Source organism: Oenanthe melanoleuca, chromosome 3, assembly GCF_029582105.1.
Source record: "Oenanthe melanoleuca isolate GR-GAL-2019-014 chromosome 3, OMel1.0, whole genome shotgun sequence".
Lineage (NCBI taxonomy): Eukaryota > Metazoa > Chordata > Aves > Passeriformes > Muscicapidae > Oenanthe > Oenanthe melanoleuca.
In genome coordinates this window covers 29,841,342-29,868,050 of record NC_079336.1, presented here as the reverse complement: position 1 = coordinate 29,868,050, position 26,709 = coordinate 29,841,342, and the positions used below count along the sequence as shown (strand labels likewise).

Sequence of the window (26,709 nt, the reverse complement as noted above, 5' to 3'; positions counted from 1 at the left end):
TCTGTATATCAAAATCTGGCATTAGAACTAATTTCTGGCTGCTTTCTTTTTTCAAGGAATTCTTTATTTCAGACCATTAAGAACAGCTGAATGAACTTCTAAAGGAGAAAGGTACACAAATTTTTTTCAAGTTTCATATATATTTTTGGTAAATATTTTACACATGATTTTTGGACTTTTTGAGTTCCCTGTGTTTCAGACTCTGGAGAGAAACTTTCATGCAAACAAAAGCACATACTCTCTATGTTAATTCATCAAATGATCAACCTTCTGAACCTTACACATACACTATCATAATTAGTTTTAAATAACAAATGCTCTTAAAAGCAAGATCCTTTCCTTTAATAACTGCCCCTGCAAAAGTTTGTTACTGATCTTGTTCTAGTGGTTTATACCACCATTACAGATACCCTGTTTAAGAACCTTTACCATCTCTACAGAGGAAAATCAGTATTAACGTATTAATTAAGTTTGAATTTTCAGCATAAAAGGAATGATTAAAAGTGAACTCCATTTCTTTCCTTGTCTATTGAGCAATGAAGGTAATTTCTGAGCTAATACTTAATAACATGAAAAATGACAATTACTTTTAATAATGTATTTTTACAGCCATGAACAGGACTAATACAGATTAGCAACTGCACCTTGAAATTTCTTCTTAGATTCAAGCAAAAATAATTTTTCTAAACATGAAGAGAAGAACGTTAAAAAACCTCCATGTGTTATACATATGAAATTTCCTTTTTTTCTTATGTGCGCATAAAAAGTAAACACAGAAGAAAAAAACTCCAGACTTTAACAGGTGATTGCTACATATATACATCAACTCTGATAAAACACATACCTTACAGGAGATGGAGTTTATAAAAAACTAATTCAATTTTCTCAAATTAACTGAACATTTACCCCAGCAGATCAGTGTTTGATCAGTATTGACAAACACTTTTTGCATTGCAATGGTAATTGCTAAGGCTCGTTTCTACTCCTAAGCATATCTAAATCCAAGGGCAAATCTAGAGAAGAGGAATGCTAAGTAGCCAGTGGAGTCTCTACTTGGTGCAATAGAACTGTGGCTCTTTATTCAGAAGAAACCATCACCTGAATGTTAGTTTGTGTGTTAGGAAAACAGTTGTTATATTAAATTGAGTCCAGAGTTTTGCTACAATAAAAAGCCATGTGCAGACAACAAAAAAATACTAGAACAAGAATGTTATTTTGGGGGGATGTGAATAAAAATAGGAGATTTTACATAATTTACATAACAATTTACATAAGAAGGTTATTTCACTCTTCTTCCCATGACTCCTCAAATAGGTAGGATTTCATGAAGACAAGTACATTTGTAAATTACTAGAGTAATGTATAATTACCATCAGATGAATAACACTGCCAAATTATAAAATATCTTTTTTACAATTAACTTCTATGTAAATGTGTAGCAAAACACTGGATCAAGCAATGTTAGTATAGAGCTCTCAAGTATTCCTATTCTTCAAAGTTAGCTTAAACAACTGTCTCCTCACTTACTTGAGTTGTTCATAAATGGTGCAAAATCTGTGAACAAACATTACATGTTGAACAAAACATGAATGTGCTGATTATGGTTTAATTACCTCAACATTTTTCACCAATGCTGATAACAGACAAATGAGAATTCTAGTTACAACATAAACACAGATTTGAAGTACTTCAACTAATTTTCTACTTCTATTTTCATCGGGATTTAACCTCAAAATTAATCACTTTAATAATTTGCAATTCCTGTTACAAAGCCTCAGTGGTATACATGCTAAGCACAAATTGCTCTGACAAATCTGCTAGTTAATTAATGCAGTACATTTCTTTTTTTACATTTCTGCTAGGAAAAAACTTCCAGAGCTCTGTCAATACCAATAATAATATAGAAACCAGTGCTTAGCTTCTTTAATGATTATATGAACTTAATTAAAGGACACTTGTAAAATGGATACTGTAAAACTACATTAAATCAATGAAAAGAGGGAAAGAAAAAAACTACATCATTTGAAGCACACATCCACTGACACCAGAAAGACTTCTAGCTTAAGCACCTAAGAATTCAGAATTCCTTCTTACTACCTTCTCAGACCACTACCATATATATATATACACACACATATATATGTATGTATATACATATATATAAATATATAAAAATATGTGAAATCCCCATGGTATAATTATCTGCAATACGAAGAATTATACTGGCATTAAGAGTCTCTAAAGGTCACTATCAATTTCTTCTGAACTGCAAGGTTCTCTTCTTCAGAAATACGAAGCCAATGAAGGTAAAAAACGCAAAGAGAAACACTGAAAAGAATGCAGCAAATGTCTGAATAAAAGTGATAACAAAATGAATATTCTCAGCTTTTTGTGCAAAAATCCAAAGATATCTGCTCTTTGATACTTCCCATCAGCAATACTGTATATGAATATTTTATCCACTTAGTTCCAGAGAAAATGTGTTAGCTCAAATTCAAAGCAATTTACCCCTTTGCAGAAGTGCTTCAAAGGCCTTTTCCTGCCATTTCAGTCATAAGCTTTCTTAAGCACCTAAAACCACTTTTCAGACACAAGGACCCATTCTCTGATAATATCTACTCCAGGGCTCCAAATTTTGCCTGCCACATATCCATACTAAAGTTCCCTGAAAACCTCAAACTCAGGTAATTCTCAAGCAATGCATAACTCAAGCAAATGAATCAAGGGGAAGGAGGTGCCTTTGTACATGTACTGAGATTACCTAGGGCACCTGCATTCTCTGGGATTCTTTTATTTATATATATTACATATTATATATGACATATTGCATATTATATATTATATTATTTATTATTTATTCTCCATGTCCCAGGACAATGCCTTAATCTCAGGCTCATGAGACTTTGGAGAGAGCACTTTCTCCCCATCTTCCCTTTCCTTTGCCTCTCCCATGAACAAATATCAAATATAATGGGACCAAAAGACAAAAGGAATGATCTGACGACTAAATTATTCTATGTATTTACTACAATTCTACAAATTTCTTAGATTCCTTTTGTAACAGACGATCATCAGACTTTTGAGGCGAGATGCTGAGAGCAAAGTAACAGTCTACTTTGTAAATATCACTCCAGAAACCAGGTACAGATTTTTCGGGACTAGCGGTCTTAAATTCCCACACTTTCTTGATGAATGTAAAATAAAGTCACTTACTTAGATTAGTGTGTTGCTTTGTCAACAAACACCTGCCTGTGAAATCAGTAGAAAGAGGATCCAAATAGAAAACAGGGTCTATGCAAAATTTGTCACCCCGTGAGCCAAAATTGCAATATCAACACTCACAGATTTTTTTTTTAAAAGAGGATGTAACATGCTGTATGTAAGCAGTGATGTAAACGACAGAATTATTAGCACCCTTTAAAAGTCTATGTCTACATCTATATCTACATGGCTAGATATTATTAAAGTAGCACAGCAATGAACCTTTAACAAGAATGCCAGCACCTGCATCAGTAGATCAAGAACTCTTTCTATCAGACGTCAGCTGGATGTGAGAAAAGGTTTTAAAAGAGAGCTGTTTAGCACAAGTAGCTGGGTCTACTCAAAGTGTTTTAATTTCTGTGAATAATTTGCCAGTTTCAAACTTTCCAAAATATTTACCTTAAATCAACATAAAACACTCCTAAAAATTCCAGGTTTCTTCAACCAAACAAACCCAAAATCTATTCCAGAAATGTTTTATTTAGAATATTATCAGCAAAATTATTGTAAATACAAAATTATCTCTCTCTCTCTCCTCACCATAGTCTGTGACTGATTTGGGAGCACGCTGTTCTGTTTCTGCATTGCGTTTCTTATTCTTGGACTTCCAAGCATGATACACCTTTAGCCTTCGGTGGAACTCTTCTCTGCAAGCTGCCAAGAGTTCAATATCTATCCCAAAAAAAAAGAAGAAGGGAAAGACATGAGTGAGAAAAAACAAAAAAAAAATTATTTATTAAATGCTTTTCTATATTGATAAGATTTGAGATCAAGTTGTAACACTAATAAGACAAAATGTAACATAAAAAACCCTCATTCTCTGCAGCATAGGGCCTGTGTTTTATGGCCCAGAAAGTCCCTTAGAGTTTGATGAATCCTATTCTGCTTTAAAGGCAGTCCCCAAAGTAGCTGCTGTACTGGGACACTAGAAGCAGTGAAATGCAACAAACATTTCTGTTGACAGTATCTCAATACAAGCAGCACAGGAACAAATAATAAAAAAATTAAATTGCACTGCTGAACATTGTTTCTGCAACTAAAAAAAAAAAGAAAAGCAGCAATTTGACTGCTTAGATTTGCATTCTTTTTTCATGTATCTATTTTAATTTTTCTGAATTTCATTATACTAAGAGACTGAATGATGATAAGACTTCTTCATTAGTCATCTCAGAGTATCCAAGTTGGCTTCATGAGGAATGAACTCCACTTACTACTGCACCATCCATGCAGCTGAAAACATTGCTCCAGTCTTGCATATGTAAAAACAGTAAAAGAGAATGAGTCATATTCCAATTTCTACATCCAGGAAGACATGCTGAGTGATCCTGAATCACAAATTAACCGAGTGCTTTCAATAAGAAGCCAGAAGAAACAGTAATATCTAAAAAAATAATAATTCTTATTGTTTCTCTCTTCACAGCAATGAGGCCAAAGTGATTAATGCTCCACTGTGAGCTTCCAAAGAGAAGTTAGACATTTTTGAAATTAAAGAATAATAGGAATATCTAAGATAACATATTTTTACAGTGTGCTTTACGTGACATTTTTGCTTTCTTTATGATCTAGTGACAGCAAGAAATGATAGCAAAAAAATTCTTAGAACATGCAAATTCTAGGTAAAGCATAATAACTAGCTACTGCATAATAATTCTAGGTAAAGCATAATAACACTATTCCCTCAGTGGAAATACATCAAACTGAGTGAACTTAATTAAGAAGTTATAACATGTATTTTATGGCCCAAGCCATTTAATATCAGAAATATATAATCCCTAAAAGACATAACAATGGAAACTGTGTTTCCTTAATATGGAAATAGCTTCATGTATTGTTCTTTTGGGGGTAAGAGATATTTTTTAATTAATTTCTTATTCACTCAAACTTATAAAAACTTTTTATCTTTGTTACAGGAAGAAAGTAACGCTTTTCATACAACTACAACTTGAACTCTTTCTCAGAAAAAAAAGCACTTACCACAGGACGTGTTGATTGTATCACGAAGCTCTGCATATTTCCACTTACTGAGATCATGCTTCTTAGTACCAGCAGCAGCTTTTGTGGCTTGCACTGCAGGACCCCTACAATTATTTTAAAAATATATATGTAATTTTCCAAGTATTAAACAGGAATTGTTTTAAGAAGAGGAAGACATCCCATGATCACCAATGTATGAGACTTATTACCATGCAGAATTCTAAGACAAAATACCATATTTTCAATATGTTCAAATTATTAAGAGAAAATGAAACTGTATTTTATGCACAAAATCATATCGTTATCTGATTGGCCTCCTAGAGAGTAAAAGGAATTGTCATTAATACTGTTCACATATGAAAAGACACATATTCTATGTATCTCATCCCACACTGATGTACATTTTACTTAGTGTCGACCAAGATGCAGAAAACAAAGACTGACTGTAGACTTTTTTAGTTCCATTCAAAAAACAGATAAAGAAAAAAATTTCTGAAGTAGAACAAAGAAAAGGAAAAAAAGGCATTTCCTCTGCTATTTAAAATTGGTCTAGGACAAAATCTTTGTTCCAAAGCCTGAGATAATATTCTGTCTTTGGGAAAAACCTAACTTGAGAGAAGAAACCAAATTAATTCTATATGGGCTATCTAATAACAACAATATTTATTCTGGGGTTGGGGGTGATGCTATTGGTAATAAAGAAATACCAAGGTAAAAAAGACCACTCAGGCAAAAGGCTGACTAGGAAAAAAAGATGCATTGAAATCCAGTGTCTTCCAAAGGCAAAAGATTTTCACCATGTAGGTAAAATGCAAGTAAGTAAACAGCAAATGCAAGTGAGAAATTATTACTAAAATCTCTGTCATCTTTAAGAAAATGTACAAGGTTTCCATGTACAAAACAAACATGAGAGAAAAAGCTAAGCCTGATTTTATTTTTTCCCCCCCAAGAAATACAGTATGGGTAAGTGGGAGAACTCTGAGGAATAGCAAACTTCCTGTGGATTACTTTTTATAAAAATAAATTCTAAACACTGCAGCATGCAGTGATGATGAGCACACCTTTTAAACACTAAGGAATTCAAGAACAGACAGACTTGAATGATTTTACCAGCCTCTGCTCATGACTAAGAACTTCTTGATGCATTAAGAAAAAAACAGGCCTTTTCATTGGAAAGTCTGTTTGTGCAGTAATATCTTTGCGGGACAGGCACATTATTAATAGGCATAATCTAGTGAATATTATTTTCACGTTTATTTTTCCATAAAGGTCTCATGTGGTACTGTGAAGTTTTATGTTTATTTTCCTTTTTTAATTAGTAGGTTACAAATAACTATTATAACCTGAATTTCTTCTTTATGCTGATACAGCAGTTTTGAAAGCAGAGATAACAAATGCAATTTAAATTTCATTGAATAAAGCTAATGTTTTTCTAAATAACAACTGAACCATCTCTTCAGTATAATTAAAACTACAGAACCTTACTGTTCAGTAGCAGCTTAATGCCTACTCATACTACTCATCCCAGTCCACACATAGCTTCCAGTGAAGTGTAAGAAGTACAACTTAAAATATTATCTCCGACTTAGAACTACTCATGAGTATAAAACAAATAATTGGACATACTCCTTCAAAATATATACTTTAATATTTTGTAACTATTGGCATACCTGTAGGACATTAAGGATTCCTAATAAATAATTTCCACTGCCTGGTATCTAACCTTCTTGAACCTAATTTGACAAATCCTAAGGATTTTCCTTATTTAGCAACATTACCCACCACTCTAAGAGTTTGCTGCCTAATTTAGCACAGCAGAACCAGGCTGTACCCCCTCTGGTTAAACTAGTAATCTTTAAGAATGCTAATCCAATTGAATGGCTTAGTCTTTCTATTAGGGTACTACTCTGCACTCTGAAGATCACTTGCTTGTTTTCTACGTGACTTAAATCATAACAGTATGGCATTAAGAGGAGCATCACACTTGACATTCAATCTTCAACTGCTCCACATGACAGTTACATATCATAAACAGTAGTTTCAGACTAAAAATACAAAAGATCAGTCTCACATCAAAAGTTTCCAGTGTATGAAAAGTAAGACAAATTTAGTTAAACATGCATGTACTGTGAGGTATTGCATTTTTAATTCAACCAAAAGACAGAGCCTCTGATTTTGCCCCAAAATGTTGTCATTTTTTTGTATTTTATAAATTGACCACTGTCATTGGAACTATGTCAATATATGCAATACAACATGGCCATTTAAACTCACATGCTACCTTAATTACACAGTGTGGTTTAGTCCTATTCTTAAAAAATTACTGCAGGGGAAAAAAAAATTAGTTACCAGCTACATTCCAATCATCCATGCTGCCACTAGAAAACCCATGAAACATGTGAGACTGATCATCTTCAGACTATATTTACACAGCTTAGTAACTTGTTAAACAACAGATTCACTTTCAAGAACTCTAAACAATTTTTCTTCTGTAAGCTTCATAAAATCAATATCAAAGGTTATTGCTGCCCTCAAGTTGCAGAAAACTTTTTAATGACTTGGTGATATGGAAGACAATCACAACAATTTATTTGAACAGGGAATTAGTATTTTACCAACTACTGTATTCAGACCAAAACATTTATTTATCTTTTCTTCTGCGTTGTGCATAAAATCTTGCATTTCCATTCAAAAATCTCAGAAGGGGACTTTGTTTGGATATCTTAAGAGGGTTTTTATTAAGGTCTTACCAAAACAGTTTTCAAAACTGCTTTTATTTTAAGGGGAGTCTAATTAGAATATTTTCTTATTAAATGCACCAACAGTTACATTAGTATTAAATTACTTAATTAACTTTGTGCTGAATCTGTAGAAATATGCCTTTAAAAAATGTGGAGTCTTGTGTTCTGTTATCACAAAGTGGGAGGAGAAGAAAGCTCGATAAACTTTAACAAAATTACAGGATACATGAAATATTCATATTCATTTTCAATATAATAAATTAAAATAGCAGAGACATAATTGCTGAAAAAAAAAGGTGTTGGTAAAGGAAATTTAGCTAAAAGAAACAATTTGCTTATCTGCTTCCCACTTTAAATTACTTTGAATTCCATAATAATTCAACCCATTCCATGTGTGATTTTTTTTTATAAAATAATTGATTCACTGGTGTTATACCTTCTCACCTACCTAGACAATATTTCTGACATTTCTGTGGCCATTTGCTCCCTACAAGAAAATTGGTAAATGAGCATAAACCAAATATATTGATATAAAAACCGCCTTTATAACTGTGAAAGTGTCTTGACAATCAAACTGAAATCAAATGAAGTGCACAGGAAATGGCTATTTATGTTAAATTATTTCCATTCAGACACACACACACACAAACATATATATATATTCATATATATACACACACATACAGAGTCCTGATTCTGTAAAGAGCAATAAATCACACAGGGCAGTGAAAAATAGATGGTATGTGAAAAACTTCACAGCAATTATATAATCATTTTTGAATAGCTGTTATTTGGTATATTTGATTATTAGAGGGTTTATTAGACACAAACGAAGTAGTGAAGGTAGTGAAGAATAAGGTATTACAAACTGATTTAGACATTAAAGATGCATACTAATAAAGATTATCACGGGGCATTAGTACATAAGAGGACAATATCAATTTCTTTTGATTAATTAGTGCAGCTTTTATCTATTAGAGCATTCAAATGGAAAAAAATGCCATACGCAGTCATTTGTGGCTTTGTTCCATTGGTTCTGCAAATAGAAGACATTTATGTTAGACAGACTACTGCCTAGTTAATATTCTAATAATCTGAAGCAAGAAAAGCGGGTCATAGCATTTCCTGTTCTCTCACATCTTCTTTATTATCTTATGAAATTTTTTATTATTATTTTTTAACTGATTATACAGACCTTTCCCCCTCCAACTTTCTCATTCAGTCATGACTTAAATGATACAATGGGGAAAAAATGTACAAATGAAAGCCTCCCCCAGCCTTTCTCCCCTGTCCAATCTTTCAAAATCAGACTTTGAGACATGCTACTGATCTATTTCATGCTTGGATAAGCATATCACAAAAAAATAACAGGAATCCTCCTGTAGTCGCTCTGGGAACAGGATGGGTGTTTCTTCATGCAAGCTGTGAACAGATCCCAAGTCTAACTGCTGTACTGGAAACCCACAGGTGCACATATGTAGCACTAAACATGCTAATTAGGACTTCATTTTGGATTGCTCCAATGCAACACCCAGAACAGATACACTCACAACACTCTCTAAGACTAGCTCCTTTTGGTGTTATATGCCATACTGTATGTTTCAATAAGCCACATAAATGAAAAATATTGCCCAGTTGAAAGCAGATATCTATTATTTAAATTATTTTTTTTTTTTTTACTTAAGTGCTAATCACAACAGTTAATTTATCCCTGGGTGCAGTAAATAATGTATTACACATCCTTTCAAACTGTGGATGAGTAGTAAAATTGGATAAAGCTAGAAGAAATCCAGCTGAATAAGCACAAATGAAAATGCTGGATCTGCTGCCAGAACAAACTTTTCCTCTTTGAAAGAAGCCAACAAATATATATTTTTCAAGGAAACTGCTAATACTTATGCACCTTAAAACAGCCATGAAAGCTATGAAAGTGAATACAGCAAACTACTGTGAAGAAAAGAAATAAACTAGAGGCACTCATGTTCAAATATGATAACAAAAAAGTGTCGCATCTTTCTTAAAATTGAGCAAATAAAATCACCTTTTTCCTCCTCTTTTCACTCCACAGTTATCACCATACAATGGAAAATACCCTTTTATTTATGCCAATATGTAAGCATGAAACCATTTTTTACAAAACTGTGTGAAAACACTGCAAAATCAGTACACTGCATAAATTAGTATGAAGTCATATATGCTTTATCTTACAGCAAAATTTAACAGGAAAAGCATAAATACTTATAGAAAAGTCAGCGATTTTAGTGTATCTCATGGTAATACATCAGTCTCATATGCAGAAGATAGTAGACTGTAACTTCTTCAGACTCTAGCAAAATTTTGACTGGTATCATGTAAAAGAAGTCCTGAAAAATTATTATTTAATTATTAAATTATATATTTTGTTCGAACCAATACTTTTCATTTCACTGAATTTCTATAGTTGCTACCTTTAATTTCTATAGTTGCTACCTCCTGAAATTATGTGAAAATCTATCCTCTGATTTCAGTAGAAGATACTGGGGCCTAGGTAATGTTTTAGTTTGATTTTAAACAAAATAAAATCAAATATTAACTTAAAAGCATTCTATACAGGTTTTTACTGTGCTATTAATGATTTGTAGCAGACTTTAGAAACAAGTGAAAACAATTTGTCAGTGAGATAAAGAGCTCATATAAGCAGAAAACTTATCACTTCTTTTCTAGATTTAGGTATTACCTTGTTCAAGAAAGGGTTTACATCTCTGTGCTAACATGTTCAGACCATTCAGCACTTCCCAGTTACTCAGAATGGTCTTCAGTCTCCTACCAGCTACACAGCAGAACTGTGCTTGCTACACGGCAGATAGAAACTCACAGTCAAAGAGTTATGATGACAATTAGTTCATCATTCCTTCTGGGATTGTGCAAGAAAGACAAATGCCAAAATTCACCTATGAGTAGTAGGAAACACAGTGGAGATTAGAGCTTCACTGACAGAAAAGCTATTGAAGGTTCTGAGCTCTTCTTGTCTATTGTCTCCTCCTCTCCTTCTTAGGAGAACTCCGCCAGGTTGCAACACTAGAGTGACTTCGTGTTTACCTTCAAAGTATTGCACCAAAATCCAGACAGGGAAAGTGGTGAGTCACTGGAAGCTGTGAATGCCCCATCCCTGAAGGTGTTCAAGATGAGCTCAGATGGGGCTCTGAGCTACCTAGTTTAGTGGAAGGTGTCCCTGACCATGGCAGGGGGTTGAAAAGAGTCCCCTTCCAACCCACTCTGATTCTGTGAATGGAGCATGTCAGTCTCATCAGAGACATATTGACAGCTATTGTAGAACTGAGGGAAGAACCATAACTATTTCAGTGGAACTGTCTAAAAGTCAGTAGTGAACGTGACAAAAACATCACCCACCTTTCTCAAGCAGGCATACACTCATTAAAAAAAGCACATATCTAGATGAAAATTGGATAGCAAATGGAACACATCTGGGAGGTTGAAATTCCTTGGCAACATAGGGGATTTTCTTGCACTCATTTCAACAACAACTGAGTAGAGTCATACTAATGAAGTCACCAATTATGTGATCATGTTCATAGGTCCCTTTATGCAACTTGACCAATAATTACTAGAACTTTCAAGTCTCTTCTAAGGCATCACCTTTTACACATGAAGAGCTCTCGCTTTGCAGACAAGCAGTGTGGTTCTGTGTATCAAAAGTTAAGCTCTTCTTATAGCACATCAAAAATTCACACAAAACAAGACTAACACTTAACATTTGAACCCATCTATGTTAGATATTTTCATTCCACTTGAAAAAAACTTACCATCCAGGGCCCAGAAGTTACCTTTATTTCTGCATTCCAAGAGGGCTTCTTGTTAAAAAAAAAAATCCCACACAAATTCACTGTACAAATGGAACCATCAAGTCCTAACAAAGACGTATCTTATTATTATTTACCACTGCAAAAATTCCATTCCCTACTTTAAGTGAGTCATAAAAGCAGAATTTTTAGTTTGCCATCCTTGTTAGTACTCAAGAAAAGAAATAGAACTGCAGTCATATTCACAAGCACCTACAAAATCACTGATGTAACAAGATGCAAAATGAATAAAGTCTAAGCAAAAGTAATCTAACAAATTTCAAAAGTTAATTCGAAAAACATTCTAGTACATAGACTTAGAAGCTCCATTTAATGAACACAAAGTTCCATAAACCCAACAAGAGCACAGTCTTCCCAAAGGGATCAAGATAGGGAGAAAAAAAAAGACAGAGAGGAAAATGTAACTACTTAACTCCATACCTGCGCAAACCTAAATCAAGCTGTGCTTCATCACTGATGAGTTCTGCCTCGCTCTGGGCAATTCTCATTGCAAGCTCATGGTCACGGCGTTCCTGTTCAAGCACTGCCTGGTGCTGGGTTTCCTCCTCTCGTTCTCTAGCTAGCTGAGCTTCAATTTCAGCCTGTTTTAGAATAAGACACCAAATCAAAACCAAAATGCTACATAAGCAATATTAGAAAAATATAATAAGTAGTATATTAGCTTTTGAAAACACGTACAGTTTACAGAACTGAAAAATTAACAATATTAGTATTTAGTTTTTCCCAAGAAAAATGAAACAGCTCTTGGTTTTCATACAGTTTATCAAATATTGTCCACTACTTATACTGTCCTTTTAAATAAAGTGCCAAGTAATTATTAATTAATTTTTAAAAATGTGACGTATTTTGTTCATTATTTAAAAATCTAGTTTTCAGAAGTTTTTAGAATCATTAAAACTCAAATGAAACAGATAATGGCTACTCCTTCATAGCATTAACACAATACCTCCTTGATATTCTGATCTTGGCATTACAGGACTTTGTAATAGGCACTACTTTGGATACAGCATTTTGAAAAGGGATTAAGACAGACACTGGGATTCTCTGTAGAACTGACCTGACTTTCAACATAAGCAAAAGGAGCAGTTCAAATATACTACCTCTGCAAAGCCAAACAATAGCAGTTTACCATCATTACTCCACAAAAAGTCTCACTTACACAGTAAGTAAAACAGGACCATCCAATTCGTACCTTCAAAAGGCACGTACGCCAAGTTTTTAGCAGTGCCCAAAAATTAATAAATGAAACAAAGCTGCTTCCCACTCATCATCATGAACTTGCACCACTAAAATGGTAAGTTACACCAGTGACTTTACCCTATGAATCTCATTTTAGATTAGCTGACAAAACCTACCACCAGGAGGAAAGATAATGAGAAATTATCTGTATGTGGGAGAATGAAACACCCTACAGGATTCTGTATCTGCTTGGATCCAAACACAGCATTTTAAAGTAAAAGTGTAAATTACATTTCTGCATTGCAGATATCCACAGCTCAGAAACAAGATACACTGATAAAGACAAGCACTATAGGTGCTCTTTTTCCCATAAGACTGCTATCCCAGGTCACCCAAGCAATGTCCAAGAAAAAAGCAAAAGAAGGATATAGGGGCCAAACACAACCCAGAATGAGAGCTTATTAGGAAATCAGTAAGAATTGACATAAATCAGGGGGAAGGGTGGAGGAGGGTGGTTTGAGCTGCATTTATTTAGCGTACATGAGCACAGCCAAAGGAGTTACCAAGGACTGTCCTGCATCCTCTCATTATTACCAATATTCTGGAAGTGTTTGCAGTTAAGCAAGTAACAACAGTATAAGTCGAGATGTGACTTTAGTAAAAGAATGCCAAACTTGCCTGACATGGACTGCCCACAAGACCTTCAAAGGCCTAAATAAGATTCTCCAATGTTGTGTACTTTTAAAGCAACATTTTAAAATCCTTTAAAAACAGATGTAGCTCCACTCAGATGCACCTCCACTCAGAATAACTGAAGTTGTATGGGAACTAGAAATAGGTGATCTCTCTTGGGATGCCCTAAATATGACATTTGCCTTATATTACTAATAAAGCAACACTGGTGAATGACTCTGAGACGTATTTATAGAAGGAAACCATTAAACTCAGTGGAGAATATAAGCTACAAAAAAGATTTATAAATAAGTAAATGATTACAAATAACAAAGCACACAACCCCAAAACCACCACAATAACAAAAAAGCCCCCTAAGCCACACACAGCTGAAGCATTAACCTGAATACGCTTTTCTTCCTCTTCCCTCTTTTTTCTCTCTTCCTCTTCTTGTTTTCTTTTTGCCTCAATCTCAGATTTCCTATTACATAAGAGGAGAAGGAAATGAAGACATGTCATTGTGATACAAGTGAACAAGAAATAGTAAGAAATAGAAAGTTTCTTTCATAAAACTGAATGGTAATCCAGAAGTCAGTACAGTCCTGATGACAGGATTCTACATGTAAGTCATGAAACTTCTCAAGTTCATCTGTATTTCCACCTGCCTCATATAATTTCGTCCATATGCTCTTCTGACACTTGCCTTATAAATCACTGGGAAAGGAAATGTTTCAACACTGCACAGAACACCCAGAATACAATCCAAGTGACTCTCTAAGTGAAAGTATATCAAGATTAACTTCATTAAAAAGCCTTTCCTGTTTTCTTCTGATTCTATAATCAACAACATATTCAAATTCAAGACTCACAGGCGTCTTTCCTCTTCTTCCTTCCTTCGTTTTTGGTCTTCCTCCTCACGTCTCTTTCTTTCTTTTTCCATTTCCTCCTGGATCCGTCGTAGCCTCTCTGCTTCATCCTCTTGCTGTTTCTTCTTTTGCAGTGCACTCAGAAGCTGCTCTGAGCTTTTTACTAAAGCATCATATTCTTTCTGTATCTGTTCTCTAGTCATTATAGTGGTCTGCAAAAATAATAAGGCGGTTATTCCTTTTTATTTGTACTACACTTTTGAAAGCATATATTAAAAAAATATTAAAGTGAAATGAGATCACTGAGCACTACACTTAAATCATATTTACACCTCAGGGTTGGGAAGATTAGGTTCACTCTTTCCTCTCTTTCTACAATCCTGAGAACCCATTCCTCTCCCCTCTCCTACAAAACCATACAAATTAATCTCCATTTCATCACTGAAATTAAACATGACTTCTTTTGAAAACCTTTATATTTTAGATCTTTCAGTTTTAAGGAACAGAAATTAATTCTTAACACGCTGGATGGAAATTAAGGACTGCTCACATGTATTTTGCATTGTGTTCTTATCTTCTTTAGTGGTTATTTACAGCTCTGTGTTGATGTCATAGCACAAAGCAGTTTTTCTCAATATTTCTGCTAGCACCCAGAAAAAAAAATTGCGCTGTGTTGTGACTAACTTTTTAGAAAAAGTTATAATGACAGGTTGAAAATGTTTTTGCTACACTCATTTTCAAACCTTATTGACAGGTACAATTTAATTTCATTTTACAATTCATATCTTACTAACAAAACTGCAATATGGGGGGATTTGCTGACCTTTTCTAATAGTGTATCATGATGATAATCAAATTATATCCTTTTTATTAGAAAAGAGAACTCTAAGTTGACAGGTTAACTCTACCATCTTTTCAACAGTGATCTTAAATAGAGAAGTCTTAATATGATACACTAAGAAAGCTATAATATTGCATGAAATAAGAATTCAAGAAACCAAATTTTTTCTAATACTAATAAATGCCAGTGCGCTTTCATTTTGTCTTTGTGCTTCTGTGCTAAGAAAGGGAGGACTACAGACTGAAGCATAACCAGCAAGCTGAATTCTTTACACTACCATGTCTGAAAAGCCTCATAACTGGAAAATAAATGTCTTTATTCAATGATAAATGTCTTTATTCTGTGATAAATGCCTTGTTTTAGCCTTTATTAAATTAAAATATTGGTAATATGCATTATTCCAATCATGAAAGCAACAAATTATTGACAACATTGGTTTCATAATATCAACATGCATTTTTTCTTTAACCTTCAGTACCAGTTTTGACACACATACCAAAGTCTAGACATATGCACCTATTTCCAAGGTTCACTTCAGTTATATTTACAAATAATTTTAAACAGGATGACTGAAATTACTGAAAAGTAAGACTAGTACATTAAAGTATATTTTCTACTAAGAAAAATGCATTGGCTTTCTCCTTTAAATGAAGCTTTTTAAAGATTCCAGTACCAAGATACTATTTCTCTCATTATTACCACATACCTTAATTTTGGTCATTAAAGCATCAATAGAATCCTCTAGCTGCTTGACCTGCTTGCTTGTCTCTGCTTTCCCCTCCTTCAGAGCACTTACTACTTCATTAAATTTATCAAGTCTCTTCTTCAGTGTACGTACTTTTATCAGACCATCAATGCTGTGAAGGTAAAACAGCTTATTTTTACCTTGAGATTATTCTGGAAGGTGATATTTCTAAAACTCCATAGCCACTCATGCAATAAAGGTAGATGGGGAGACAAGTTATGCCTTCTGACAGCTCACCCTCTTTTTTTGAAATTTGAGCATTATCACATCAAGAACTAAGTAATGGAGCCTTTTCCAAGCAGTAACCAAAATTGCTTAGCAGACAAGAATTCAGAATGGAAAAATGCATTTTTATTTTGAGAATTAATTTGGGTTGGTGTTTCTGGGGTTTTTTTCACAATAACAAATCATTAGTATCCCCTAGACGATTTTAACTGCAAGGGATAAAGGTTGAATAGTGCCACTTATTCAAAGAGCAGTAACAGAATGAACCAGATAAAACTAACTACACAGCAGGGAACAGAGTCATTACACCCCAAAGCAGTGAGAAAACAAGGCTGGAGAAGGGTTCAGGAAAATTCAAGAGATTTTTTAAGAACCCCTATTGAAGGCCTCACGCAGAAGTTACAACTCTGCAGACAATCTTCCTAAACAGAAATCGCTGTACTGGGATTCACAAATCAACACACAGAAGAGAAACAAAATCAAATCATTAAAGAGCACCAACTAGTTCAAAAATAAAAAAAGTCAGAAATGCCAAGATTCAAAATGAAACAGTTCTCAAAGGATATAATTTATGAGAAGCCCACAACTAGAATAGAGTTGCATCTCTGTCAGGGAACATAAAGGTGTCAGCAGAGCTTAATGATTGAAGTAGTTTTTCCATCAGTATTCCCTGCAACCAGCTAATGGAATTAATTTCAAGAGGAAACAAGACAGTTCTTATTTCTAAGATAAAAATGAAAGGGAACCTACAAAGCAAGGTGTAAATGGGTAAAGGACAAAAATTAATGAGCTTAAATTAAATTAGACAGGTTTAATAAAAGATTTCTAAAAACAAGGCTGTCACTGAAGGATTTTATGAACAAAAAGCTAAAGAAACATCTTTTAGGTACGGTTCAGTTTTAATCTATTCATCCTTGGGAAAGAGCTAAGGAACACAGAACCTCTCAGTCTCCTTTAATTGTATGTAGCAGCATTCTATGATTTCAGATAGACTTAGTTAAGTAAAGTAAGAAAATATTATCTAAAACATATTTTCTTCAGCCAAGGAATATCTTCTTACCGTGGTTTGTGCTTTCTCTTGCAAAGCCACATACGAATAGTCTTTTGTATTTTAATGCAGGCACCAGCTCGATATTTTATCTTATTTTTCACTGTAAACACACAGAAGATAGAATCTTAATGGTTCATACAGTTTAACACAACTTCTATCTTCCTCACACATCTGATGTCTCAAAACTGTATGCAGACTATGTGTGCTTGAGAACTTGCTCTATATTGGAACCACAACATTTACGAAACAGAATAGAAGAATTCACAGTCTTGGGCCAGGCACAGAGATCTCATCCAAAACCAACAGAAACAATGAAACGTGCACACTCACGCACCCCTCCAGACTGACAGGTATCAGTAACCCCTGTTAAAAGTCACAGGCTCTAGCAAGCAGGAAAAACTCAGCTTAGAGTCTTAGACCTGTGTTGAAAAGTAATCAAGTAGCCAATATCTGCTAGAGATAATAAAGTGGCTGCAACTTCACCGAGGATCTCTCTACAATACTGGAATGAAAAAAAACCAGAACAAAACCTCTAGCTTTTGTTCTAATACAGTCTTCATCTAAAGCTTCTAACTAAATGATTGAGATCAGGAGGCAAGTTAAACAAAGAATCAAGGCATTGGCACATGCATGTGTGCTGAGTATTTTAGAAGTGCAACAATAAATGAGTTTTTACAGATTTACTAGAGAAATCATAGATGACTGTGGATCCAAACTCCAGACTGCCTTTAGCACATAGTTTGTGAACACAGCGATATTTAACCAATGGACTTAGGTCGTCACAAAAATGCACTTCTTGTTTATCTGTTTCAGCTTTGTACTGGGAATAAAATTAGCTTCCAATTTGCCATAAACTACTACACAGAAATAAAAATCAGTATTATTCCCCTGTGTTTCTACTTTTTGCACACTGTGACATACTTTCTGTCCTGCCTTTCTGAAAAAAATAGACTAAAAGGCATAAATGTCTAGGTCAAACCCAAGATTTTAGTGTTACAATCTGATGCTTGAAATCTGTATCACAAGAATTCAGAAATTCTATTTGTTCCACTATAAACAGCAACAAATAATAATCCATCAGTGACAGATGTGGAAGCCAGGACTTTACTGGCCCAAATGCAGAGCCGTGTGTGCACTGGCATGAGGTCTTTAGGCTTTTCTTCTGCATTATAATGCATAGTTTACACCCTCCGTGTTATTAGAGACTGCTGACATTCTGCATTAGACCTCCCCATCTCCCAGACACCTTTACTGAAGCACACCACAAATGCCAATCTCTATTCCACACCACCTTATTCCTACTCTGGACAGTGAACTTCAAGAAAAATCTTACCAACCTGGAAATCAATTACTCAGACTTCAGTATGTAACATCTTCTATACATGTCCTAGGCCACATTTCAAGGTGATAATAATTGCTTTGCTGTATTTTAACAAACATTTTGATTGAATAAAACATAAAACACATACATTTAATCACTGAGAGAGAACACCATTGAACTTTTTTCCAACGACTGCAGATAAGCCAGCGATTCACTCGTTTAACCAGCTCTGCTAAGTGATCGGGATCAGACTTCATTATCTGATCAAACTCTGCAAACTAAATAAAAATTAAAATAAGTTTTACATATTAGGAGGACAGAGAGTGTTAGACATTATTATTTAAGATCACGCTGAGTTAAAATGTTAAAATATTTTTAACGTAAACTTATATCAGCTTTCAACTGAAGTTAGTAGATAAATTTTTTTTACACTTCATTCTTTAATGACAGCAAAAATGACAACTGCAGATTTTTTATAAGTTTGCTTTATAGACATCCAACACCTGGCATTTTCAATAATATATTCATTTACTAATCACCAAAAATATTTATGGCCAAAATTTTTTTAAATCAATTGTTCTTCTACATCCTGGAAATGAACTCTGGCTTTCCACAACTTCAAAACATATCTAATTATATACCTGTAGAAAAAAATAATAGCTGAAAGCACTTCTCAATTTTTAACCTTTGTATAAGGTTCCTATTGAAGGCAATGTTTTCTGAAAATCCTTCTGTTTTTTGGTAGTTATGTGACAGGAAGAACATTCTTCTAGTATTACAATAATTTTCCTTTCTCATCACAATAGCTCTCGACTTCATGTCCTTTCTCTGAATAGAAGCAGCAACACTCAGAATCAGAGAGATTTCAGCTATAAAGAGATTTTACTAGAAAATACTTCTTGGCCCTGACTTCCTCTTTTTTTAATAGTCATCATAATTCTTGGAATACAAACATTGCATTAGAAATATTGCAGCATCAACAATAAGACTATAAATCCAATTGTATCAGTACTAATTTTGTGATTTATTCAAAGAAAGCAAACAAAATTATTTACAGAAATCCTGGGTACCCTTATTTAGGTTGGCCCCACTTTTATCAATGTGTTAAACAATGTGACCTTCAAAGGTCCTTTCAAAGTGAAATTATAAGATTCATAATCATGAACTCCAAGAAAAAGATTACCTTGCCGGGTCTAAAAAACACCTTGGTTAGCCCAAATTTGTAATCATTTTCATTCAGTCCCAGGGCTTTAAATAGGGCCTGAAATACAGAAAACAGAAAGGATTATATTCTGCCTCCTTGAAAAAAAAGCACAAAAACCAACATCACAATACATTTTCTCTCCTGGATGATACAAAAGAATTATTTTTTTCTTACTTTGCAAAAAAGCCTAGGGTCCAGTCGAGCCAATTTTTCAGGTAAGTATTTCTTGTACATATTGTATAGCTCATGAAATGAAGCTCGTGAGGGGAAACCACCTTGCATCAAATCCAGAACTGACACCATCCCTAAATTCACAGAGACACAGGCACAAAAGCTGGGATCAGTAACATTCAAATTAAGCAGTGAATTTTATGTAGGTTTATGACGTAAGATTCAAAGATATTATTCAGAGGCTAAACCACAAAGTTCAGCTGGGATTTGATCAAGCCTGCAGCATTTTTTGATTATGTGGTCAGTCACAAAAAAATAATACTGAACACATGAAAAAAGCCCAAAAAGTTTTCTCCATATTTGAGAGGTAACACTCAATCATCCACAGGACTTTTTTTCTAATATTTCTAATAAAATCCTTTTTCAGCAGATTTGACATTTTCATTTTTACAGAGAAGAAAAAAAAAAAACCCAAATCCACACCTCAAACCACCAAATAATGCCCAACCAGGCTTTTCTTTTAATCATGTGAGTGGTATGTGTGAGATGTGGTGCAAATGCAACCTCAAATACATAAGCAATGCTGGAACATTTAGTGTACTTGAAAGGTTTCAGCTGCTAAGATGTAACTTTAATGTCCTGAATAATGTTACTACATTTTGGCTGCAACTAGGACATCAGTAAAGCCCAGACACAGTCAGTAAGACTCAAACTACTTCAGCAGCACAGGCCATACCAATTTTTACCTGCTACTTTATATAACTCTATCAACACAGGCTCCAGGGAAGTTTTCAAGTTAGACCTTAACCTGTGGTTGTGGTCATAAAACTTAATCTTTTGCATACTTGCATTCAACAGAAATTTAATTTGTTTATACTGTCTTTGTTTTTCATAAAGTTCCGTGGGGCACGAGCAAATAAAGCTGTAAATTTGGAAAGCATCTTTCACTTCAACAATAATAAAGATGCAGTATTTCATCCATGTTGAATGTTCAGCTCCAAATCAAGTTAATAGTGATATAAAGAAACTTTTGATAAAGTAAACCAGTATAATTAAACTCAATCAAAGTATCAATAAAATCAAAGAACACTGGTGTGCTTCAATTCTTAGATAACTCAGCTAACAATGAAGGCCTCTAAATACACACAGGAGTTCATAACACTTCAAATGCCACAGAAATTTAAAATTCTATTGTTCCAGGGTGAACTGGTGCTCTTCTTTGAAAGTAAAGTCCTATCAGCAGTTCAGATGAATGATTTCTAGGGCTCTATGACTAAAATGAGTGCTACGTTACTAAAAATCTAAATAGCATAAATAACCTACCTCCAGAAAACAGTTCAAGCAAGGAAATACTGCTTTCACCCCATATATTTCAAACTTAGGGTAATATATAATCAGTAAAAATCAGAGGGAAAAATACCAGAGGCATACATTACCTGAACACTGAAGCTGAGAAAGAATCTGTCCTCCTTCAAAATGGTGACTTGTCATCTTCAGATTAGGTTTGATACAGCGAATAAAGCTTGATCCCTATGACCAAAGCAAGAAGTTAGGAAAATCCACAGATTTTTAAAACTCCTAAAATAGCAGTTAATGATTTAAGACTTATGGGTGGGGGGAAAAAAAGGTATAAAATAATAGTATTCTAAAAGAGAAATGCTGACATTATCATAGAATCATAGAAAGTTAAGGGGCTGGAGTGGGCCTTAAAGATTATCAAGTCCCAGCCCCATTCTTTTTCTCTCATATATCAGTTTTACACTGTAACCTTGGTCTTGATGTAACTGATCTCAGTGCTTAAGTTATTATTTATATCCTCAATTCTGTTGAATTTTCATTCAACTATTCTCCTTAATATGTATAAAATCTATGAATCATGACTCTAGATCGTACTACCCTCATTATCTTCTACAGTCACAACACTAAAATGCTGCAAAGCTCACATCAGCAAACATGCTACCAGACTCCTGACATCAGAGTACTGCCAGATGAACCTCACCTTCCTTAACTTCTACTTTTTACAACTTCATTTGGCTCACAGCTTCAGTCTCTCTTCCTTGATGTTGTTCCAGTCTGCTCCACTGTTATGACCATGTGTGATAAACTTTTGACCACTGCTCTCTCTGATCATTCAGCAAGGCTAACATTTTGCCAAGCATCATCCAATTATTCAGATTTTCCTATAAAAAGTGACTGCTAATGACAACTTTGCATATACTGAAATGAAATTGGGACTGAGAAAACGTAGTATTAATCCCAGTTTGTAGCATACGCTCTCTTTTCCATCTCTCAGCTGAGAATGAGACAGAATCTGCCAAGGGAGCTCTACATTAACAATATCTCCTCAATCACGGAGGAGATAAACTCAAGAGTACAGCAAGCCTGGCCACACACTTCTTCCCCTGGACTGTGTTTCAGTTCCAGAATGCACTGGGTGAAATAGATCACCCTTCAGACCAGTCTCAAGACTACGGTAAAATCTTATATGCTGGCTGTACTCCAGCACCTCACACCCTTGTTTCCCAGCTTATTTTTTTTTTTTTTTTGACAGAGCATAACCTAATATCTATAATTTTTTAGAACATATGGTCAAGAGAAACAACACTGTGCTCCTACAGATGCAAGTTCTAAAAGAAAATGGCATGTTGTACTACAGGGAAAATTTCACAAACTATCCTATTGCATCAGCCAAATTAACAAATATTTATTAGGGGACTCAGGTTCTTTGACCACCTGTGCATTTACAGCCTGTTAAAAAAGCAAAATGAAATATTACATTTTTAATTACTTTATAGAATCTGAAAAGATTAATTAATAATAAATTCTTACATAACTTTCTTCTAAGAAACATTTCTAAATTTTCTGAAAATTAGTCATTAATAATAACCAATGTACAGAAAGAAGTAAAAGTGACCAGAAAATGAGATTGCAGCACAGCCAGATTTCATATTGCTTATTCAAATTGTTTAACTTTCATTCTACAACTTTTTTGAAGGTGGTGCATTTTCCTTTTTTAAGTAAATCAATAACCAACACATGTACAGCAAGATATTAATGAAGTGCTGTGTAGCTGCAAACTGTTAAGCAATTACTAACTGCATTTATTTTAAGCCATAATATTGAGATAATCTATTTTGCCTTACATCAGAAAACTGTGAAGCTACATCTGTATATATACTTACAGTACTATGAAGCTTCTCAAGAAGCAGATTTAACTGAGTCTGTAAAAGAAAACAGATATTTTAAAAGCCTTACCATGGCATGTACAGAAATACATACACCAAAAAGAGATATAGCACTATTGCATGCATGTTCATTGTTAGTGAGACAGAACTGATAAACCAACATTCACAAATTTTAATAAGACAAAATCATGCAAGTGTGCATGAATGGCCCTGAGGAAATTGCTTGTATTAAACTGTACAACAATATTGCATGGACTAGTCACTTAGTACAACATAGTCATCAAAAACCATGCATGACCATTTAGGGAAATAAAAAATAATGACTATGTAATAAAATTATAAAAAATGAGACCAATTTGCTATCATTTTTAAAAAACACACTGATAATTTGTGAAATCCCAAATTTAATCTATAACAAATATTATCTGTACATTAAATAATTAACACAGAAAGGCTATTCTCAGGCTTTCTTCTGGTTTTTTTCGAAGTTATGTCAATATTTACCTGCAATAATCTATTTTTATTTCCAAACTTACAAACTTTTTAATTCTTTATTGACGACAAAAACCTACAATTTTAAAAGGATATTTACTGAGGCAGCATTTAAAAAGACTGTGATGAGAAAAGACTGCAATACTACTATTACTTGGAGTCAAGCCTTCAGGATAACCAGAGACTTAAGGCTATCAGAGAAAACAATTTAGAGTTGCTATTGAAAGGAATTGGTAGGGACTTAAAATATTCCAAAACCACATCAGAAAAATAGCAATACTTTTACTTTAGAGGTGTGTCTGTTTTGCCACATAAATTACTGCTGGGCTGGCCTTTCTACATTTTTTAGCAAACTTTAAGTATATGGTCTATATAGGTATATAGACTGCAGCAATAAAAATTTCAGTACATCCTAACATATCCATTTACAGCACTGGAAGCAAATTCAAAGGATCTGACGTATGACTAATTTTTTTTAGCCAGATCTTTCAATTACCTTGAATCCAAGAAACAAGATTTGTATGGGTAGTGTGCATCACTTACAGCTGCCAGTTGTCCCTCTGGTAGATAAAACTGATTTGGGATTTTTTTAACTTAACATGTATAGGGTTAGAAAAAGTGCCACAAGAAGCATGACAAACACTAATAACCTCCTGCTCAGTTCTCACTTACACATATTCTTTATATCTCAACTTGATCATAATTATGTTTTCTTACATTGGAAACACTAAAGTTTGCAAGAGACAGACCAATTTCCATCAACAAAATATATTTCTGCTTGACAAAACAATACCCTTCCTTATACTCTGTGATTTGACAAGAAATAAACCAGAGACATTCTCAGATGAATTTCTCCAACAAAATGTGTATGAGTAAATCATATTGCTAAAACTACTGCTCTTTGAGTTGTCACAATTTAATTCAGAATTAGCATATGGTAAAATCAGCTCAAATAATCTTGAAGAGATCTGATGGTAAATTAATCATTATTTTCTCAACTGATTTATGAGAATTAATTTTAATTAGTTATAAGGAAGGGATGGGTGAAGGATTTCATAATGAGAAGTCCCTCCAACATTATCTAGTAATTGATATAATTAGAAGTAGTTCTAATTTCAGTAGTTCAGAAGACTGATACAAATTAATGCACTAAGAATTCTTATTCTTAAAGAGAGGAAGTATCTAGTAAGATAAAAGACCTTATTTTGATGTCATCTGAAGTGAAATTTTCAAGGCTATTAGTGTTCATCAGCATCACATGCTGTGTCTGGGAAGGTAACACTAAATGAATTACTGGAAATAACACATACATTCAAAATGCCATGAAACTTGAAAACATTGAATATAATTGATGGGCCAGATCCAAAGAGGACATTAGCTGTGTTCTAGCTAGAGAAGTGAATACCCAAGTTCAAAACAAAGAAGTTCCCCACTCAATATCTGCTTCACTTTAAAAACGCCTCCCTTTTAATTCACCTCTCCTTGGGCAGTGGTATAACGCACAAGTCCACATCACCTGAACATGGGGTGCTAAATCTGAGAGAAATTGAAAAACCAGATGGAAGGAAGAGGAAATACCTCAAAAGATCCCCTAGTTGATTTCATTTTTAAAATGAAAAACAGTTCAAAAATTTTGTGGATCTAAGCTTAATTTACAGCAGACTCATGGCCACAGGGACATGGCTTATCTGTATGCAACTTTTCAGACTACCTGTTGATCATGTTTTGTATATTAAACCAATTATCACACTTTAATTCAACAACCACTACAGAATAGGAAGGAGTTAAAAAGAATCATCAGAGCAAAACTCAGGAGAACAGTCTGCCTAATTCCCAGTTAAATGTCGAAACCACTACCTTACAAGTTAGACTCTGTCTCCCACTTTTCCCGGCCCCACAAAAATTTTATTCCTGGCAACCTAACCAAACAACTCCAGAAGGGTGTAATGAGAACACCCTTTGTCAGACTGACCAATAACTTGGCACTCACTACAGGAAATAAAACTGCCATAGAACACAGAACACAGTATAGACCTGAAGCAGCATACTATTGCTATAAAAAGCAAGTGTGCTGCTACCATATTCTCCCTGTTCTTCAGGCCCTGCATATTTAGAGAACAGTTCCAAATGCTAGCCACAAGATATGATTATGCAAGAAGGAATTTATCTTGCAGTCCGGATCCAGTACTTACCCTCAATATGGAGCAGAAATGCAGAAATACTCTCCTGCTACTGGCAGTATCTCACTCTACATGAGATACTTTTTTGTAGGTTTTGTGGATTATCTAGGATACTCGCTTTCCACAGGGTGTAAGGAGTCTAGCTAGGAACATGAGGTGGATTTTTGGTGGTCCTAGGTAAGGTAGCATACCAAAACTGTTTCAGCACTTGACTTGAAGGCATACAAATTGTTCATTGGATCTGGCCCATACTGAACGTGTTGAAAAGAGCTCCTTGCTGAAATTGATGCAGCTCTACCAACTGAAAATCCATGAGACTGAAAAATTTACCTGCAGCCCACGATGTGCCTGCTTTTCATCTCTTAATTCCCCTATTGTTCTCTTTCTAGCCATCCTGAGCTGGAATAGTCCAGCTAAAATAAAACTGATGAATGAGAAAAAGATGCAGAAAATATTTGGAGAAGACAGGGTTTGAAGGTCAGCTTTTTAAGATCAGAAGAAAGGAGAAAATTAGGAGAAGCATCAGATTCAGATATTGAGAAAGGAAACATTCAGTACAACGAATATCTTCCTGTGTAAGCCATGACTAATTGCATATTTCAGAAAAGGAAAAACAGTGGTTAGGTTAGGTATTGAATTTTGAGAGTTTGGCCAACTGTAGGGACTCAATACATAGAAGGCATAATTACAGTAGCACAGAAGAACACATTTTGTCATATCTTGAAGCTTTTAAAGTCTACT

At 34.3% G+C, this 26,709-nt stretch overlaps 1 protein-coding gene across 2 annotated transcripts in view; it reads right to left on the bottom strand.

Moving 5' to 3' along the window:
- The window catches only part of MYO6 (myosin VI), a 101,742-nt gene that overhangs the window by 5,628 nt on the left and 69,405 nt on the right, over positions 1–26,709 (bottom strand). The window contains exons 19-32 of one of the 2 annotated variants that reach the window (XM_056486907.1): positions 23,294–23,332; positions 21,548–21,641; positions 20,115–20,245; positions 19,920–19,997; positions 18,885–19,014; positions 17,425–17,515; positions 16,101–16,251; positions 14,557–14,765; positions 14,090–14,168; positions 12,257–12,417; positions 8,983–9,012; positions 8,425–8,463; positions 5,236–5,339; positions 3,802–3,933 (exon numbers count right to left, since the gene is read on the bottom strand). In XM_056486907.1, the coding sequence (XP_056342882.1) occupies positions 3,802–3,933; positions 5,236–5,339; positions 8,425–8,463; positions 8,983–9,012; positions 12,257–12,417; positions 14,090–14,168; positions 14,557–14,765; positions 16,101–16,251; positions 17,425–17,515; positions 18,885–19,014; positions 19,920–19,997; positions 20,115–20,245; positions 21,548–21,641; positions 23,294–23,332 (1,468 nt within the window). The remainder of the gene's footprint in view (positions 1–3,801; positions 3,934–5,235; positions 5,340–8,424; positions 8,464–8,982; positions 9,013–12,256; positions 12,418–14,089; positions 14,169–14,556; positions 14,766–16,100; positions 16,252–17,424; positions 17,516–18,884; positions 19,015–19,919; positions 19,998–20,114; positions 20,246–21,547; positions 21,642–23,293; positions 23,333–26,709) is intronic. The other variant, XM_056486909.1, reaches the window with a different exon arrangement.